Source organism: Podarcis tiliguerta, assembly GCF_965153285.1.
Source record: "Podarcis tiliguerta genome assembly, chromosome: 10".
NCBI lineage: Eukaryota > Metazoa > Chordata > Lepidosauria > Squamata > Lacertidae > Podarcis > Podarcis tiliguerta.
Window position 1 is genome coordinate 57,502,480 of NC_139543.1, and position 17,158 is coordinate 57,519,637.

At 43.1% G+C, this 17,158-nt stretch overlaps 1 protein-coding gene across 50 annotated transcripts in view; it reads right to left on the reverse strand.

Annotated features, from left to right (window-relative positions):
• MICAL3 (microtubule associated monooxygenase, calponin and LIM domain containing 3) overlaps nt 1-17,158 on the reverse strand; it is a 190,375-nt gene that overhangs the window by 22,274 nt on the left and 150,943 nt on the right. For 32 of the 50 annotated variants that reach the window (XM_083401661.1, XM_083401660.1, XM_083401663.1 and 29 more), the window contains 8 exons: nt 16,883-16,975; nt 16,164-16,298; nt 14,919-15,010; nt 10,481-12,332; nt 8,563-8,657; nt 4,455-4,505; nt 1,675-1,782; nt 447-540 (listed from right to left, as the gene is read on the reverse strand). In XM_083401661.1, coding sequence (XP_083257787.1) covers nt 447-540; nt 1,675-1,782; nt 4,455-4,505; nt 8,563-8,657; nt 10,481-12,332; nt 14,919-15,010; nt 16,164-16,298; nt 16,883-16,975 — 2,520 coding nt within the window. The remainder of the gene's footprint in view (nt 1-446; nt 541-1,674; nt 1,783-4,454; nt 4,506-8,562; nt 8,658-10,480; nt 12,333-14,918; nt 15,011-16,163; nt 16,299-16,882; nt 16,976-17,158) is intronic. The other 18 variants (XM_083401658.1, XM_083401656.1, XM_083401654.1 and 15 more) reach the window with 1 other exon arrangement.

Here is a 17,158-nt window from a genome sequence, read left to right on the forward strand (position 1 = left end):
ATTAAAAAACACAAACTTGTATCAATTGCTCTCTTCTCTTTTTCATCTTGCAAGGCAAAGTGGAGGCTTCCTTGCCATGATCAAGTTTTATTTCCTAAAGGAAAGCTAGCAGATTGGTAACCTATATGCATTACCACTTTTTTTGCAAGATGCAACTAATAATTGGACAAAACTTTGTCCCGAAGAAGTGAAACGTATTTTCAGAGCAAATGAAACCCGGCTAAGGGAACTTGCCATTTAGGTAGCTTCACAGGCAGAGAAGCCCAAGATCTGATAGAGAAGGGAAATGGTGAATTTTAATTCATTTGTTTATAAAGATAATTTAATAACAGAACCTGCAGCTTAGGAAGGGACCAGTCTGTAAAGCTAGCACACAGGTTGTTATGAACCTTTGCATAAAAATGTAATAAGAAAAGAAAAACACAAGATGGAAGATTGGAAGGTACCTGCTTCTCCCCTAAGAGCCTTCTCAACAGCAACTCCCCTCTCCTCCAGCTGCCTTTGCTTCTCTTCTACCTGCTCCAGCTGTCGTTGGATAATCTATGGGAAAAGAGAGAAAACACACACACAAGTTCTCATTCTCCTGTGTTCAAATGGCAGGATACTAATTTAAAGAATCTCCAGTGCTTCCAAAGCAGACCAGCGCCACCTAAGAGCTGTTCCAGAGGCTCACACCAGAGGGGCCTTAAGGTTTTGTAACTGATGATCAACTCCTGGGGGAAAAGAGAGCATGGATGTTTTCCAAGCAGTGGCCCATCTGGGAATTTCCCCCCCAAGTACCTGGTTGGGCAACATGCTCTCCATGTGTCCTTAAAAATGGTGGATGAAGCATCCAGTGTGTGCACACTATGGGGACCAGGGGCTCATCTACACTTTTGCTTTCACCCAGGGAAATCTACTCTTTAGCACTGAATTGGAGCAAACATCAATCAGGTTTCCCATGGATTGACTTTGCTCCGATTCAGTGCCAAAGAGTGGGTTTTCATGAGGCAAGCAGCGGGGCAAACAGAAAACTTCTCAGACATGCTTTCTAGGCATGGGACAAGCAAAGTGTGGACAAGCCCTAGATATGTGGGAAGTACTCACACACCTTTCCCAAAAATACCTTCAAATAATTTTGGAATCTTTCATCAAATCCTACCTCTTCCACAACATCTCTTAACCATAACCCCCTACTATATTTGAGTAATATGAATTTGTGTACATTCTTCCTCTTGCCCCAGTGTCCACCTTCCTCTCCTTTGTCTCCATTTGGTCAAAATCTAGACTGAAAGCTCCTCAGGGCAGGGATATGCCTTTTTGTTTGTGCTGCTGTGTGAAGTGTCTTCAGGATATTGATAAGTCACACATTCTCCAGCTACTGTTTTGGATCCGTACAAGGCAGAAGTGTACATAGGTATATCACTTGCAGCTGCTCATACAGGTGTCTTACAAAAGCAGCACCCCAGGCAGCAACAAGAGAGTAATATGTACCGTTGTCAAACCTTACATGTAGGAAGTGCAGATAAATTATGGGAAAACATCAGGATCATATCAAGGTCAATGTAATGTGACCTTCCTCAAGACATGCAGTTTTCTGATGCACACTGCAAAGATGTGCACAAAGAAGGTTATCTTCTTAAAGGCTCATGATTTTTTCTTCCTGGAAATTATGGATGAAAATTATGGCTTTACCTGAGCCCTGTGTAACCTCTTCAGCTCCTCCTGCTTGGCTTGACGGCGAGCAGCTTTCTGCACCCGTCTGGTCAGTTTGGCGTTGAGCTCATCCTCCGTGTATGCTTTCTGCAGCAATAAAGAGAGGAATGCATTTCAGTCCCTTACAACAAAGCTGTCAGCCTGAATAAGTAGGAACAGAAGGTGCTACTTGCTAGACTTTCTTCTCAGTGGGCAAACTGTCAATTTGAGTGCTAACAGTGCAGTGCGTGGGCCTTGGTGCAGAAGGAAGGTGTGAAAGAAAGGCATGAATCAGGTGCAAAGCGGTGATTTAACAGAGAGCTTCCAGTTACAGCTGCATCCTCTTCAATTCTCCTTGTGGCTTGCCCTAAAGATAGGAGGTGTCCCTGATTTCATCAACTTTCTTACAAAGAAGGGAGCCTATTGTATTACTCTTTGACCTAGGCAAAGTAAAAAAAAATAAACCCATGACCAAATCATCTTACGAAGTAGGCTGAGAGTTCGTTGTAGATTATAGCAAATGGTATACTGCCTATTTCCTTGTGCTACCGTGAGTCCAGGCTGCAACTTCTACCATATTTGCAACTCCTCCCAATCACTTAATCAGCAGGGCATGGAACCACTCAACCTGCATTTTCAATGCAACAATAGAGGAAACTCATGATCTAAAGGCCTATGTAATGCACTAAAGGCCTATGTAATCACTTCAACCTGCAATTGGGAATAATGGCGATATGAATTCTATATTAAAAAGTCAATTCTTAGCACATACAAAACCAGAATGCAATGAGGAAAGCTATGCAAATATCCTTCCAGCTAACATAAAAACATTCTAGGCAAGCATACAACTGTGAGAGCACCCTAACAGCAGTGTTAAATGGTCAAGTAGCAGTTGTGTCATATGGGCCTGCTGATCATACAACTTAGCTATAAATTTGTGGTGTGAACTAGCTCTATGGGGTTATAAGCTGCCTATGTCTTCCAGTTTTATGGACACATGCTCCAGTGTCTTTTAAACATCTTGTCAAAATCATTAATATAAACAACTAGTTTCAAGATAGACATACAACTTACAGAGTTGTTTTGGGGCTGAGAATTCACATCTATGTTGTAACAAGATGTGTGAAGCATGTGTTTTCCTAACATATCATCCTCCCTTGACAATTCAGAGCAGCCCCCCATTGACACAAATATCCCAGCATCCCCTATTACCTTCATGCCATTTTTAAAAATCAAGTCAACAAGATTTGGGTGGCTGAAATCTTGGTCAGATTAGAGATTGGAAGTCATTAGAGTTACCAGAGTTTATTAGTGCTAAAAAGATGCTAAATCACAGGAAGATCACTTTGGAGCCCCACTAAGCCCATACGTAACAGTTTCACTGGTAGCTTATGTAAGTATTTGGCCACAGAATGTGTAAAAGTGATGTGTTTGCTCTGAGAAAAGCAAATCCGTGAATTGCCTCTTTCATTGTTTTCTTATTCAAGACTGCAACCTGAAACCAAGTGCTACTTTCTCATATTACATTTTTATATGTTAAAATCCACACTTCAGCAGGAAAACCTGCATTTCCTAAGCTGAGAATGCTTGCACATTTCTTTCCCATTTGGCTCAATGTATGCATCAAGAAGTTGAAGCATATACTAGGCCAAAAGAAGAAAACACACCTGGATGACAACTCTCACATTACAATGTGCAAGCCTTCACAGATGTGTAGATTTCGACACACAAAACAGTAACATGAGATATAACCTGTGAGCAGAGTTGGAAGGCATCGCTGCACAACAAACTTGATACTGGTTTCTCCCAAGAATCTCGAGAACTGTAGCTTGCTGAGAAGTCAGTTTGACACATCTAGGTCACACTCACATAGAACTCAAGAGTTCCTTAGGGAAATGGAACAGGTACAAAACCAATTACAGCCACTGATGTGAATGTGCTTAGAATGGGAAGAGGGGCAACTGAGGTGATATTGTGATACCCCCTAAAACAATATGTTACTTGGACTACAATTTGGAACCAGCTTTTATCAATAATTCAGAATTAACCAAAAGATTTGGAGAACTGTGGGAATGAACACAAGTATTTGCAAAAGTTGTTGTTGTTGTTTTTATTAAAATGATGCTTGTTTTGTGCACTCTACCTATGTGTATACTTATATTTTTACACTGACATATGGAGTGTACAGAAACATATCAATAAATTATAATGGCCAAGGCTACTGTGCGGCATGGTGATTAGAGTAGAGGACTACAATTGGGGAGATCCAAGCTCAAATCTCCATTCAGCTCACTGGGTGACCTTCAGCTGATCTCTTCCTCTCAGCTTACCCTACCTATCAGGGTTGTTGTGAGGATAAAATGGGGAAATCTTGTAAGCCACCTTGATCTCCTTGGAGGATGAGCAGAATAAAAATGCAATAAATAATAAAGTAAAATGATTTCAATTTATACCAGATATAAGTAAGTACCTAATATGTCCAGCAAAATACCCTTTAAAACCTTTTTAAAAAGAAATAAACCAAGATCAACAGGTTCTCTCTCTCTGGTTGATCCTTGATGCACATACTGCATGCATTTCAAGTGAGCATGAAGGTTTAGGATTTGACATTTCCTTGATCAGGTTGCCCCCCCCCTTTTTTTAACCATTTCATACATGCACAGTCAGGAATTACATTAGTACAAACAAAGGCAGGGAGATGGGACATAGACTATAGTTCTGGTAGGTTAATAATGGGAATGCATGCAACTGTGGCCAGTCAATGAGAATGGAGACACTACCTTTGATGCGTATGATCTCTTGAATGCCAAGGCGTGTGGGACGTAAATCGACTTTAAAAGGGGGAGGGGGAAGGAATGGCAAAGGCAAAAATAAATAAATAATAAAACCCACACACATAAAATGGAGCACAGTCAGTTAAACATTAATACGCCGAAAACAAAATGAACAGTAAGAAACACAAAGGTTGCTCAAAGTGCAACATGGCACTATGTATGAGGGTGAATGCTTCAGAATCAGGAAACAAATACTTGACCAGGCCTGCACTGCCTGTGACCCAAACCCAAATGCAACCTACAAGCCATGTATTGTAGCCTGTCACGATGTACAACCCTACCCCCTACCCAACCCCCGCTGCCAATTTTGGTAGTCACAGGCAACAGAAAGAGTTGGTTCATCAAACTCTTGGTGCACTAATATACATGGCTTGGGAGCACTGTTCAGCTTGGGAGATGGCAGGGATCACAACTTGTGGAAGTCCAGGCCAGACCAATTTAGGTACAACATAGCAACAAAGCAGCTGGTTTTAATTAAGAGACGTTATTACTGTTGCTCAGCCTACTGATTCACTATCATAAGCTTAAATGCATGCAGAAGCTTAACTCTCTTTGCTCCTGCATGAACAGTAAAAAGAGGATTACACAGAGCCGTCTCCTTGTTTCACTCTTCTGTTGCTTGCATTCTTGCCTGGGCCAAGGCAGAAGCAAATGGAAGTTTGCAGCACAGGTGGATTGGAAGAAAAGGGCTCTGCAAAGCTTCTGTCACTATTCAGAAGGAATAGTGGAAGGAGGGAGTTTAAAGACAACTATGGCAGTGACAAAGTTCACATGGGAGAAAGCAGCTGATCATACCCACCCCCCATATGTGTATCTGTGCTTCTCCCCTGTGGGATAGTCACATAACTATTTCTTGTCTAATGAAACTGTGTATGAATGCCTAGTCTGGCATTCAATTCTGACTCCAATCTTCTACTTGAATTGAGATTTACCTTTACAGACATTATGTTTTTCCACAGGGCACCTAGGCATCCTTCCACCCTGTTTTCACTGGAAAGCACTCAGTTAAACAATTTCGCAAGTGAAAATTTGCACGTGGTGCTGCTTTGGTTAGTTGTGCAGGGCAAAGAGCCAAACAGGCCACTGAAGCCCGGCCAATTACCCTGGAAAACCTTGCTCCTCCCCAAGGCATTACCCATCTCAGACGTGTTATAGCAGGAATGGGGGAACTACAGCCCTCCAGAAATTTTTGGACTACAACTCCCATCAGTCCCAGGCAGCTCAGCCAAAGGACAGGGATGAATAGTGTCCAGCAGCAGCTAGTAAACCAGAGTTTCCCCATCTCTGTTTCATAGGCTATAAATGTGACTCTTTTTTAAATGAAATGTGATTTTTCAGAACACTGAATTTTGTGCCCAGGTTTTTTTTCCCCCCCAGTTGCATAGTATCTTTTATGGAATTGCTTAAAAGTACACATGTCACTCTGCCTTTCAGTACTTTCATAGTGCACTTAATCTTCATTAAATAAATGCATAAACACAAAGGGAAAACTGAAGTGCAACCAGAGTTTAGACTTTGGGACCTCCAATATGACATCCACAGTGTCAAACATCCCCCTTAGCATAAGAGCATAAGAAAAGCCTGATGGATCAGGCCAAAGGTTGATCTGTTTTGTAACTAGGAGGGGTCCTCTATAACCATAACAGCTATGACAGTTGCGGACCCCTGCTTTAGACAAAACCTCAGCCTTCAGCAGGCTACCAGAGAAGGAAATATACTCTTGAACAAGCAGTCAGATACTAAGTATATCAAATATTTTACAACATCAGCACATACACACATACACTGACCAAAGCTCCAAGAAGCACATATCCCACAGGAAGCTATACCAGCATTTATTTAGAAGCTGCTTCTAGTGTTAGACAGCAGACAAAACTAAAGAGCTAATCGCAAACATTACAGTAAACCACATCAAACAGGCAACCTTTGGGAAGAGGATATGGTATTGCAACAAGAGCACTAGCTGCTGGGTTTTGGTCTATAAGCAGTTCATGATCGGTCATGTAGCAGAGAGAAGAAAATACTGGTTTAGGAGGTACACACAAGCCCATGCCCTTGCATTCCAGATTAGTAATCAAATTAAGACCATCCCACAACACCCTGCCATTTCTGTTCTCAAAACTCACCAGCATGGAAAACATCACACTGGGGCAGTGACGAGCAAAGGTGGCTCTATGAACTACAACTAAGCAATGGGGAACAGACTGCAATTGTGTATTTCTTCCTCACAGCTGCTCCCCTCTCTCCTTCGCTGCAGTCAAGCCATATATTGTCACTGATACAACAATCCTGCAGCCGGCTCCTGATCTCTCTCTGTTTTATGCATCCCAGCTCAATATCAGAACTGGAGAGGGTTAGTTAGTCCATGGAATGTTTAACCATCCTTTCATTCATGTAACTGGAGGAGTCAAGATTGGTAAAATGACCAATTACTTCTACTCTTTCAGTACATATTCCTTCTTAATGCAACTCTCAATGCATATTAATAACAGTTCTTTGCTGAGGATTAAGATACCTGGAATGTCTGCAATATTCAAAATACACAACAGAACAACCATTAAGCACCCCAATGGCTATTTAGAGGTGAAGTAATCCTCACTCTTCATCACACGTTGGCCACCTGTGTGAATCAGATGTGGTAGAAGTGCTAACCAATCCCTGCTAAGCAGCTATGTGAACATTGAGGCAGCTTCAGGACTCTAAGCTAGGGATTGGGTACCAAGGCCCTACAGATGTTGCTGGGCTGCAACTCCCACCCTCCCTGTCTATTGCCTATGTTGGCTGGGGAAGGTAGAAGTGGGAATCCCACAACATCTGGAAGGCCACAGGTTCCCACTTCTGCTCTATGCAGACATGAATAAGTAACTGCTTCATGACGTATCAGAACCCACCACACTGTTACTACTACCCTCTCCCATGATGCTGTTTCCAGCATCCCCAGGTACCTCCTCCTTCCTTTGCATCCCAGATGTAATGTGGAACCTGCCAGGAAAAGCCTGAAGGCAAGCATGTGGGAAGTTGGGGGGGGGGGCAGGAAAGGGTCCAATAAAAAACAACAACAGCTCAAATATAGGTATGTTAAACATGAGAAGAAACTCAGCGTCTGAGTATGAAAGACAGTCACATTTACAAGCTTACATCATCATCCTTGGACAGCTGCCTGAGCTGTAATTTATCATCCAAGATAAAAGTGGCCAGTTGGAGTGCTTACTCACAAGCAGATCTTCTAGCAGGAAAAACTACAGATTATTTGCTCGACATGCAAATAATCATACTTGCAAATAAGACCTCCATCTTGCCATTTGAAACAGCGATTGTAGGGTGTTCTTCACTGTCATAAAACTGAACAGTGCAAGGAACTTAGCACCTCTTTGATGAGGTAGTGACTTTCCCATAAAGCTTGGAAACTGAGTCCTAAAACAGTGATATGTTTGTCATGAGGTGTAAACCGCACAAGCCATTCCCAGTACACATCAAAGGAACAACAACTGGAACAAACATACCAGCTTTGCAAGCTGCATCTCATTCTCAACAGGAGCAATGTGAGATGATAAATTGATGCTACAGATCACACAACTGAGGTTGAGACATAGCCAGTGGAATCATTTAGGAAAGAGATCCAGCATTTCAGGCCATAAATGAGGATTCCTCAGGAGGAACTATATGTCTGGATCAATGTGTTTGTTCTATACCCCAATGGACAACTGATATAAAGCAATTAAGTGGTCAGTGTGCTAAATATGCATGTCACAGTTCCTACATTTGCTAAAAGTGTGTTTGTATAGAAAGGCAGATCATTTGACCTGTGTAGATACCATATATAGTTATTAAGAGATGTGAAAAGCAATGCTCTTCATAAACACTGAGTTTTTACAGTATAATCCCAGAAATATCCAAAAGTGGGCTTTTGTCTGCAGGTTTCTTCCAGCCCAGCTAAAGTAAATTAATAGGACATATTAAACATTAATCACTTCAGCTTCCTAAGGTTTTATTATTTATCTTGGCTTTGAAAGAGCACAGCTAGCTCAACATTTCCCACCCAGTTTAATCTTACCTCTCGCTTGGATCTCTGTGAAGAGCGCTCTAAGACGTCATCGTTGGAGAGGTCAGAGTCCTCAGAGAAGCTTAAGTGTCGACGTAGTTGCAAATCTGAGATGGTAAAGAAACAAATCAGATGACACAGCCAGAGGAGCAGCTGGCATCATAATGAACTTAGATGATGAGACTCTTAAAGTCTGAAAAAAAAACACACCACCCACTGCTGCTACACTGACTAGAGCAGCTACCCATTCGTGATTTCCCCCTCCCCATTTTTAATGGTGTTCTTTGACATCTGTGTGCTCAATTTCTTTAATGTTGAAGGACATATTTCTCCTCCCTGGTCCCTACTAAATTTATTTCTAACCACATCACTGAGAGCCAGTGGTTACAGTGTTGGGCAGGAACTGGGGGGACTCAGGTTCAAATCCTCCCTTGGTCATGAAGTTCACTGGGTGACCTTGAGGTACTCACCTAGCCTATCTCACAGGGTTGTTGTTGTGAAGATAAAAGGAGTGTGTGTTTATGCATCTATGAGTTCGTTGGAAGAAAGCAAATACACACCAGGTTTATCTGTCCCTGTTTTACCTACAGTGAGATTACATCCCTCCTCTTCTATGACATGGGAAAGAGATATCGTGCTGCTGGTATTAATTATAATAATCTGTGGAAGATCTAAGATTATGACCTTTTTGCACCTCCACTAGTAACTTTCTCAGATGCCTTGATTTATACTTCTTCAATACTTCTCTTCAAAAAGCAGTGTAGATGTTTCTTGAAGAACAGCTGGGACTTATTCTTTCCACGCCAAGCAAGTTATCTGGAAGGTATGCTACCAATTAGGCCGATACCATTGCAACTGGAATGGAAGTTTATGAGCTGGGCCTCAAGCTGAAAGTTGCTGAATATTTCTGATTTCGTCTGAGGCACCTTTATTACTTATTCTCCAGATAATCAACCTGCTATTTTTAAAGTTATAAACTGAGTGAGACAATATATGAGAAAGAAAACCATCAGAACACTATCCTTCAAACAGATTTGTCCAAGTGGCTTAAAATAAGAGTAGGGCACAGAACCAGACGCACCTAATCCTAAAGTCCCAAGCCTGGTTGACAATGAAGCAGACTGCTCATACTGACTTCACCAGGCTTGAGATGGGAACTGGGGGGAGAAAGCGATGACTCATACATCAAGCCTAACACTGCTGCTGATACAAATATCCCTAGAGTCTGGGTGTTGCAGCAAAATGGAAACTCATGGATGTGTCCAGTCATGCCTCACAAAACTAGGCCACACATGGGATCTTTTGTAGCCCATTTGGAGCACTTGGATAAAACAGCTGCTCCCAGTTAGGCAGAGGAACAGTGATAGCACTGGGTAGCTGTGTACTCCTCCCCCAAATGTGTATGTCTGTGAATATGCTGCTTAGGAGTAGGGGACTAATTCTCAATCATCATCAGAGCAACTGCCCCCCCCATCCAGCCTCCCACAAGAAAGCTGTTTCAACAATTTCATTTTTAAAAGAGAAAGAGGTTGCAAGAATTGAAGGAGCCTCTGAAAGCTCCCACAGAAAATATACGTGTGCTTTGCATACATCACTTCAAAGGGAGCTTGTGGTGTGTTGTTCGCCAGATACCATCCATGACTGCTTGGAACTGAGGTACATGAACATCCAGAGGAACACATATTCTGATTCCTCGAGCTAAAACTAGAAATCCCCTGCTTTTGTAAAATACTATTTTTTTCATGCTTTCCTTGTTCCTCTTCTGCCTTTTTATGCTTATCTCTCCCCTCCCCCCCCCTTAATCACCTCCCAAATCACAGGTTACATTGCTCAAGTATCTCTTGTGCTCATATTCTGTGCATGGAAGAAATCTGCAAAAGATTTTCAGGGACAGTGGAATCACTAAAGAATGCAGTCAGTGACACTATACCTGCTGCTCTAACTATTGGAGACGCCTTATGCTTCCCAGAATCCACTGTGGCTCCACTGGAAGGTGTACTAGGGCAAGATTTGTCATCTGTCTTTTTCTTCTTGTCTTTCTTATAGCCAGAGAAGACGGACTTCCACAGTGATTTGGGCTTCGTGGCTTCCTCAGCCGCACTGCTGGATTTGTCAGAGAGCTTGCTGTCATTCTTGGACTTCTTCTCCTTTTTGTTCTTGCGGGGGGAGAAGAGAGAAGTCCTTTTCTTACTCTTCCCTCCAGAGCCTTCTGAGGATGTGACTGACCCATCACGCCCACCGGTGTCTGCCAAGGGTGAAAAGAACCTGTCACCACTAGCCTCGTGTTTCAGGGTGGGGCCTTCGCCAGCTTTCATACCCAAATGCTTCTGGGATTCAAAATACAGCTCTTTGGTCTTTGAAGGCATGGTAGATGCCTTGTGCAACTTGGCAGCACCAGCAGCGTTGGCCATCTCCAGCTCTTTCATCTTGCATAGCTGCTTAGCCATGGCATCGCGTAAGGCCTGGCTCTTGATGGACTTCTCTCTGGCTCTCATTCTTTCCTCCGCTAGCTCCTTCGCTTCTGCAGAGACTTGAGGGAGGCCTCTCTTTTGCTGGCTTCCCCCTTCCATTGATGGTGGCCCACCATTCTCTTTAACAAAATGTAGGTGGAGAGACTTCTCTGGCCTCGGTCTACTGGGGGGCGTGTAATATTTTTCGTGGATGCTCGAATCCTCAGTCCTCTCATCGTAAGTGTCCTCCACGTCATCGGCAAATGGTATCTCATCTACACTCTCCACAAATGATTTCCGTACCTCCTCTCTGGAGGGCTGGGATGGCTCCCTGGCTGGCCGGATCCTTTCATTGACTGCTGGTGGTGGGTGAGGTGTTTGCATAGAAGCCGGCTTAGACTCAGCCTCGTTCTGCCAAGTTGCCTGGTGCCTTTTTCTCCGCAGTGTTGCTGGCTCTTCGTTTTGAGGTGGTGGAGGCGGAGGGCTGGATGGAGGAGTGAGCATGGTGGAATCAGAAGTGTTGAAACTCTGGCTGGCCAATGTTCTCATGTTTGATGAACTGCCCTGAAGACCCAGTCCAGAACTGCTGGACAGCTCTCTCTTAACATCACTCAAATTTTTCAACTCTCTCTCTGATGGGGATTTTGGAGTCAGCAAAGAAAACTGCTCACTGTCTAGCTTTGCTGTGACTGGCTTCTTTGACTGAGGTTTTACAATGTGGATCCCCTTCTCTTCTGAAATACGTTCAGGGGTGTATGTTTTCAGAGGGGCAGACTCAAGGGGGGAAATGGTAAAGCTTGGCTCTGGTCCCCTGCTTCTGTTCACAGGGGTGAGACCCAAACTCCTCCGGATTTCAGCACTCTTCATCCAGAACTCTTCCACAAGATTATTCCTTTTCAAAGCTTCTTCTGCTGTGGTGGGGCTCCCCAATTTTTCCATCTCCCCATCTTGATTTTTGAGGGCAAGCTTGGCCAAAGGAGTGGAGGTTAAGGCTGGGACTGGCTGGAAACACACAGGTTCCCCTGGAGATTGAATGGATGCTTCACCAGAGGGTAAAGGCTGTGAACAAATAGGCAAGGGGGTGGCAGGTGGAGATGCAGGTGCTGCAGGAGTTGCTGGCTGCGATTTCACAGGTGATGTTGGTGTGATAGTCTCAGGCATTGCAACTGGCTGGGATCGTATTGGAGAGAGCGGTGCAGGTGGGCTTTTGACTTTTTGGTCATCACAGATCTCGACTTGCGCCTCCTCTCCTGGGAGGAACGGTTCAGGGAAAAACCGTACGTCTGGGGATTCATCTTTGCAGGGCGCTGTTGCAAGAAGCTCCTTTGAGTCCTACACAGACAGATATAAAACACAGAGCATCATCAATGGAACAAAACACCCATCAGCAGGTTCTAGACCAAGGAGTTCCAAACTTTGTACATATACCAGCTGCTCCATGTTTGCCACAGACCCCTAGATTGTTACGAGCAATTCTGGAAAATATTCTAGAGTGCACTCTCTCCTCATATGGCCAGAGGATGCAATATTGCTGGCTGCAGGGATCTGGATTGCCAGTGTGTCACCTACAGGGAAAGTACTGGGCAAGCAGACCCAAGCAGGATTGAAAAATGGGTGGCCAAGACTGCAAAAGCAAAGGTCCTAAGCAGAAAGAGAACCTAACCGTGGGGGAGAGGAGGACAGAAGAACTGCCCCCATGTTGCAGGTTGGTTTCTCAAACTTGGTTATTGCCCCCATGGTGATGGCTGATGCAGAAGTTTGTTTGTGGGGGGGGGGTAGTGATGTGGGTCCAGCTCAGGCAGCTGCTGCCTGCAATATACTGGTGGTGGCAACAGCAACAATAGCTAAGTAAGAAGTGGCCATAGAATAAAGTGGTGTGGCATCGCCGATGATGGAGGTGACAGCGGCAGCAGGGACACCTGGGTCTAAACTGAGCTAAGACACGTTGGGGGCACTGACATGGGAGGGGGAAGGTGGCAAACAGACCTGGCACACCCACTAGTCGTCCACCAAAGGTGAAGTTCCGCTGACTACAGTGATCTGTACCCAGCAAGAAGCACGCTGGTGAAGAAAAACCCAGCAAGACTGAACCCTTCTGCATTCTGCAGTGCAGTTGGGGGAGCAAGAAAGAAGAAACAATTTCTCCTTCCCTGTCCCAGTTGCATAGGATCTAAAAGAACCAAACTAAATATTAACCCAGCCTCCTGAATTGATTTGGGGCAGGACTGGGGAGCATACACAGCCCTTGCAACAAATCACATTTTCCAGTTATATATATATCAGGGAGGATTTTGTTTCTAAGAATTCCCATGCAACATTGGGTACTTTCCACTGTCAGAATTTAATTCATAACCCTAGCTCTCAACAGATTCAGTAATATGATGCAGATCTAAGGGCAGAACAGACAGACAGCTGGTGAATAAGGACCATGAATAAGGACTACAGTACTAGCCAATATGAGTTATTCCTTCTTCAGGCATTATGACAGCATTACTTTTATATCTATTTAGATCACTGTTTACTTTTTGGACATTGTGTCACTAACGATTGTCATTCTTGTTCTGTATTTTTTTGAATTTAAGCATTTAAGTTGTGCTAAAAAAACCCACAAGGCACATGGATTGTATTTCATAACACTAGTTCAAGTCACACGAAATGCCAGCAAAGATGATTGTTGGGTGACTTCTGACATATCCTCAAGGAATGACTGACTCAGCTCTGAATAAGTTGGAAAATTGTCCTGCAACAGACTGAAGTAAAGAAGATTCTGGGAAATGAGTCTTTTACCTACAAATCTATGGGAAAGAATAAAGAGAAAGTCTCATTCTGCCACCGCCCACCCCGCTTGTCACAGAATATAGCCAATTAAAAGTACTGCTTTTAATTAAGCAGCAAGCTGTTTCTTAACGTCCAAAGTAAATCAGCTTTTCAAAAAGCTAAGAAAACTCCAGAGCGTGAGGTACAAAAGTAAAACATGGCTTCACCTAAGTTGTCAGCTGCCTCACATATTGTACCCATGACGCGAGAGCCTTTTCTGTGATGGTGTCTCAGCTGGCCTCCTGTCTTGCACTGGCCCTTCTTTCATTAGCTTAAAATGATTTTATTTACTCAGGCATTTACAGTGGGGGCGGGGCAGTCATATGAAAGATGTGTATTTTCTGTTGTCCTCTAGACATTTAGCTGATGGGTGGGATATAAATATTTCAATAAATAAATACATTCTTGTGAATCAAATGAAGAGTAGTGTTTTCTAAATGCACACGCACTGTGTCCTTACAGAATAATATATGGATGCACTGTGGGCTTTGCTTGCAAAAACAGCAAAAATGAGGAATGAGATCACACCTTCTCCATAGGTAGGTTTGTGTTCCTAGGATTCTAAGTGTGTGGGAAGGGCCTGTCTTGATTTTTGAAATATTCTTTAGACTGCTGAGCAACTTTATGAATAATAAATATTGTTATTAAAAGCCACTATTTGTACAAAAGCACAGTGTTCACAAATGATGCCTCTGTTTTGTACTCTGGAATTTTTTCCCCAAGTACCAAATATAACGTAGGCAGCACTCTCACAAATTCAGTGGCTTCAGCTACCTCAATAAATTTCTTAAAACGCATTCCCATTAATTTTTCACCAATTTTTGTTCTAAGCATATTCATGGCAGAATGTTTGGAACTTGTTTTTATACAGAGATTCCAAACCAATTATTTGCCAGCCCTGTTTCAATGAAAGAAGCACTTCCACGTGAATTTACGTTGCAAGGCAATCTATTATAAAGCAACACAAATAAAAATTGAAAATAAGCTTACAAATATTTTGTGTATGGAACCAGGGGTTATGACCAACTTTCTCTTTTAACATTTTACTCAGCTGGGTACGTAAGCATTAGCTATGAAGAATATAACAATCCCCTTTCTTACTTCTTTTTCTTCTTCCTTGTGGTTTTCAGCTGGAGTCGGCAGAGCAGCCCTCTCACACGGTGACTGATCAGGCAGACAGAGCTTGCAAGGGTCTGAAGGAAAACCAACAAATAAGTCCATAACTATTTTAAACCAAATGAAGTGCATTGAGTTTACCGCCGCCTCCTTGCTTATTTCCAGATAGTCAACTTGGTACTTAACTTCAACACTGCCATTCCACCCAGTTATACAAGACAGTCACAGTACTATGATCGGTGCAACCTGATGTGATGGCAGCAAGCACTATTAAAATGAGTAGAGATTACTCACAAATAGGTATGCACAGGATTATAGCTTTAGATGCTAAAATATTACACTGCTTGTAGAGAGGGAGGTGTGGCTCATTACAGGTCTGAAAGAAATATGTTTAGCAGTAAAGGGCAGTTGGAGCAGACACAAGGTCAATCCTAGTCTATCCTGCTTCCCATAGTGGCCTCTGAGATGCCTCTGAGAAGTGCACAAGAAGGATTCAGAGACTAATTGTAGCTTATAGTCATTGATAACCCTGTCTTCCATGCATTTGCCTAATTGCTTCAAAGCTACGTAAGCTAGTGGTCACCACATTTTGCGGTAGCAAATTCCATAAATTCTAGAAGGGCAGGATGAAAATTAAGCCAGAAGATGACAAGAGAAGCCTTCATTTCCAGGGAAGATAGTAACAAACCCCAAAGGCAAGACAGCAGAAGCAGCTTCCACAAGACTCATGCCAGTCTAAGATGGTTGGCTGTAAGTCGTGGAATCCTCCTTCTATAGAGCCAAAAGGAAGCCACTAATGGAAACTAGCACCACAGAGGTATCCCATACTAAGAAGACTCCCCAATGTGAACTGGCTCCAGCTAGTACCCCCTTATGAAGCCTGAATATTCTGAAGATCAGCTGCCATAAAAATGTCAGATGTCAAGTATTATTCCTTGGCCTTTTATTCTTTTTCTTTTAGGGCTTATGACAAATCAGGTTTTGAAAAGGCAGCCTAGACTTAAGCAAGACTATCATTCCCATAACCTGACACAACATTTTCCATGTGTACACCTTCATGGCAGCCACCTGCAAGCATTCCCTGAGTAGCAAATGTTCTCTGGCAACTTGGCCACAGATTTACTTAATGGTAATGAGAACCATGTATCGTGTTAGAAAATAACAGTTGCCTGCAGTGCAGACTGCTCAAAACTGCTTGGGGCTTCAGACTTGATGATTAAATTTTGGTACCTTCTGTCTCAACGGAAGGGGCAGCTGTCTCTTCTTCTTCTTCTGCTTCTTCTTTTTCAGAGACTTTCAGCTCCAGTTCTTCTGCCTCTTCTTGATGCAAGCGGCACTCTGCTTCTGCATCGGATGGGATGTCATCTGCTCCCCATTGTTTTTTGCAAGGAAAGGAGAAGAACAAAAACTAAAGGATCTGACATGCAAATCTAGAGTGTCTTTGTGGTAAGATTTCACCTTGCCAACTCAGAGTCAAGAGAGATGAGTGAAGGGAATTGGTGGCTGTCACAGTAAGATTTGAAGGCAATCAGATGGACAGAGGGTGGCTGGCTCACCTTCTGTATCTGATTCTCAAAATGGCCCCCCATTAAAACAATCTGCTGGTGAAGGACTTGGCACATTCTCTGAATAATTAACATATCCTTTATTACTTTTGTAGACCCATTTAGCATATGGCTAGCTCTAGGTCAATATTGATAGCAATAGGTTCTCTCCACTCATCTCAGAAGCTTTCTTGAGCACCGCTAAATGAATAAAACATTACAATTGTAATTACAACTGTCTCCACACATATTCACACACTGCTAAAACAGCACATGCACTGAGCTCAAAGGTTTCGGGGTTTGCTAAGTCTTGCACAAAATACCACCACTGCGCCTGTTTGAGACATGACTTTGTACTACAGAAACTATTTCTGACGACACACTATGGAGTTCATGGTCCCATACCATCATCCAACTCTGCACCTGTGTCCCCATCTTCAATAGCCTCTGCAGGCTCGGTGCCTGCCTCATCTTCATAGTCGTTCTCCTCACACAGGGCTAGAATAAATATGATACATAAAGAAACGGGGGTAGGGGAGAAAACAGATCCATGTCAGTTCAAGTTCTAAGTTGTACTGTGGTCTCTTCAGAAGTCCACTTTTGTGTGTGAAGATCTAAGCGCCAGAAACAGTAATATCATGTGATGCAGACTTTGCTGAACTATACGACTAGTTAAAAGTG